The sequence below is a fragment of the Helobdella robusta genome (assembly GCF_000326865.2).
Source record: "Helobdella robusta unplaced genomic scaffold HELROscaffold_10, whole genome shotgun sequence".
Classification (NCBI taxonomy): domain Eukaryota; kingdom Metazoa; phylum Annelida; class Clitellata; order Rhynchobdellida; family Glossiphoniidae; genus Helobdella; species Helobdella robusta.
Window position 1 is genome coordinate 1,806,831 of NW_008703571.1, and position 2,500 is coordinate 1,809,330.

At 34.5% G+C, this 2,500-nt stretch overlaps 1 protein-coding gene across 1 annotated transcript in view; it reads right to left on the bottom strand.

Annotated features, from left to right (window-relative positions):
* The window catches only part of HELRODRAFT_71489 (hypothetical protein), a gene marked incomplete at both ends in the record, with an annotated part of 3,433 nt that extends 1,116 nt beyond the window's left edge, over nt 1-2,317 (bottom strand). The window contains 7 exons of the mRNA XM_009011876.1: nt 111-265; nt 480-552; nt 739-809; nt 939-1,077; nt 1,268-1,337; nt 1,499-1,638; nt 2,193-2,317. Of these exons, the coding sequence (XP_009010124.1) occupies nt 111-265; nt 480-552; nt 739-809; nt 939-1,077; nt 1,268-1,337; nt 1,499-1,638; nt 2,193-2,317 (773 nt within the window). The remainder of the gene's footprint in view (nt 1-110; nt 266-479; nt 553-738; nt 810-938; nt 1,078-1,267; nt 1,338-1,498; nt 1,639-2,192) is intronic.
* Nucleotides 2,318-2,500: the final 183 nt, after the last annotated feature.

Here is a 2,500-nt window from a genome sequence, read left to right on the forward strand (position 1 = left end):
ACACAATATAATAGAAATACAATACATTGATACAAAAAATACAAATACAATACAACATAATAAATACAAATACATCAAAATACAACACAAATACAATACAACACAAATACAATACAACACAAATACAATACAAGTACCTTCCACCACTAGCATGAAATACAATGGATTCCTTTCCAGTACTTATAACTCCATTCAAAGAGTTCCAAAGTCCACTTTGTTGCATTTTGTACAGGAGGACTTTAGTCTTCATGTCCAGGGCCGATAACTGTGGTCAGTCAGCGGTTGTGTGGTTAGTTGTGGCCGTGGTCAGTCAGTGGTTGTGGTCAGTCAGTGGTTGTGTCGTTAGTTGTGGCCGTGGTCAATCAGTGGTTGTGGTCAGTCAGTGGTTGTGTCGTTAGTTGTGGCCGTGGTCAGTCAGTGGTTGCACGCATGATATTATCACACCACCATCACACTATAACACCACACATCATGCAAACTTGTGTAGAATGTTCCTTCTTCTCATGGTATCTATTGGTTCTCTTTATTTCAATCATCGACTGCACTTTCAATCTAGGTGCACAAGCACATGTGGTTGGTGTGCACAAGAGAGAGGCAACAAATAAATAACAGTAATGTCAATAACGACATAATAACAATAATAATAACGTTGATAATAATAATAATAATAATTGTAATTAGTATTTAAATTAATTTTTAAACATTAAATAGAACCAAAACGACGCACCAAACCCTAACCTATTGTAGACATTGTTAGGCAGTCTCATGTCGAAATCCGTGCCATCTCCTGTCTCCAGTTCTGGAGGGAACTGAAGACAATGATGATGATTAGAATAAGAATAGCAATAATAATAGAGGATGAATTGATAAGTAAGTGATAGAATGAATGAATGAATGGATAAGAGAAAGAAGGAATATATAGACAAGCCGTCACTCACATTTTCCACAATCTTGCTAGCATTTTTCCTAGCACATATGATTGGATCATGTTTAGTTATTATGTTCTTCCCCTTGCCAGATATCCCAAACTTGTTGAACTGAGGTGTGGTGTCTGCATTGGAGAAGACGGAAAAACAACTTGTTTAAACTGCAACTACCCATAGAATGTCACATAATTAGCGATCCTTTCTTATTCCATACATTCCAGGCCAAGATATACCCATTCACAACACCTAGCAACTTTTAATTAGATATTTATATAAAATGAAAATAATGCATATTCAAGTTGGAACCTTTTTTAATTTGAATATCAGGTACATTAAGGTACCTCTCATCGAAATCTGTTTCATCTCTTAAGGCTGGATGGACAGTTCGATGGTTGTCGAATGATAACTTCACTGGAATTAAATTAAAAATCAATCAAAGCCTCATACACTCATCCAGAAAATTCTTCATATCAAGTTTATTAATTATTATCAAAATGAAAAAATTAACCATTTAATTGAATTGACAGTCAGGCTCAACAAACACAAAAAAAAGATGGAAGTAACTTTTCAACCTTTGCTCTGTCCATTCCATTTATCCTGCTCCCTCCTCAGTTGCTTATCGTGGCTCTCATCAAATTCTTGCTGAAGAAGGGATGCAATGAGTAGATCGTTCGATGTGTCGTTTTCATTACTCGCACCTCCTCCTCCACCACTGTCACCCGAGCCGTCTTCATCCAGAATCTCCATTAAGATGTCCTGAGGGATCACGCCCATTTGGTCCCTTTGTGGTGGAAGGGTAAGGATAACTTAACCATCTACTATTTACAAATTAATGACATGCTGCTACTTTATCAAGGTATGCTACCAAAAATAAATTTTTTTTATTACTCAGCAATATTTTATGGGGCCACAAAAGTTAGTGTAATTTAGTATAATTTAACAATCCACTCTCTCTCTCTCTCTCTTTCTTAGTTAAAATTATAATAGCTCACTCCATAAATAAAATTTATACAGAATGAAAAAAACCATATCAGATAGGATATATAGGTTAATTCTTTTAAAACAGAGTAAATTGAAATAAAATAATATAAAATTGTTCCAACAACAAGAACATTCACTTCAAATAGTTAAAATTTTTATTGGGCCAAATTTTATTACAATTTGTATTAAAAAATAAAAAACATTACTCTAAAAATATTTAATTAAAAAATGCTAATTAAATTAATTTAGCTATAATTTTGAAAACAAAAAACTTTATTTTATTACTTAATCAGGGCATGCTTCATATCTTCTGCCTGCAACTGAACAGCCAACTGCTCATTCATGACCTCTTGCAGGGAACAGGGCACGTTGTTGTTGTTAGTTGCACCCCAGCCCTTCCATGCCCCCATTGCTGGTACTGCTACTACTACTGCTGGCTTAACTTCAGTTGCTTCACTTTCCATTTCTTATATTTTAACTTGTATTCCGTTAAAAAATGATGGTCAGAAAAGTATATGATATGAGCAGTTTTCTTCAAGAAATAAACTTTTTTTAAATATGGCCACTGAATTTTCTGAGAAAGTGTGTGTACT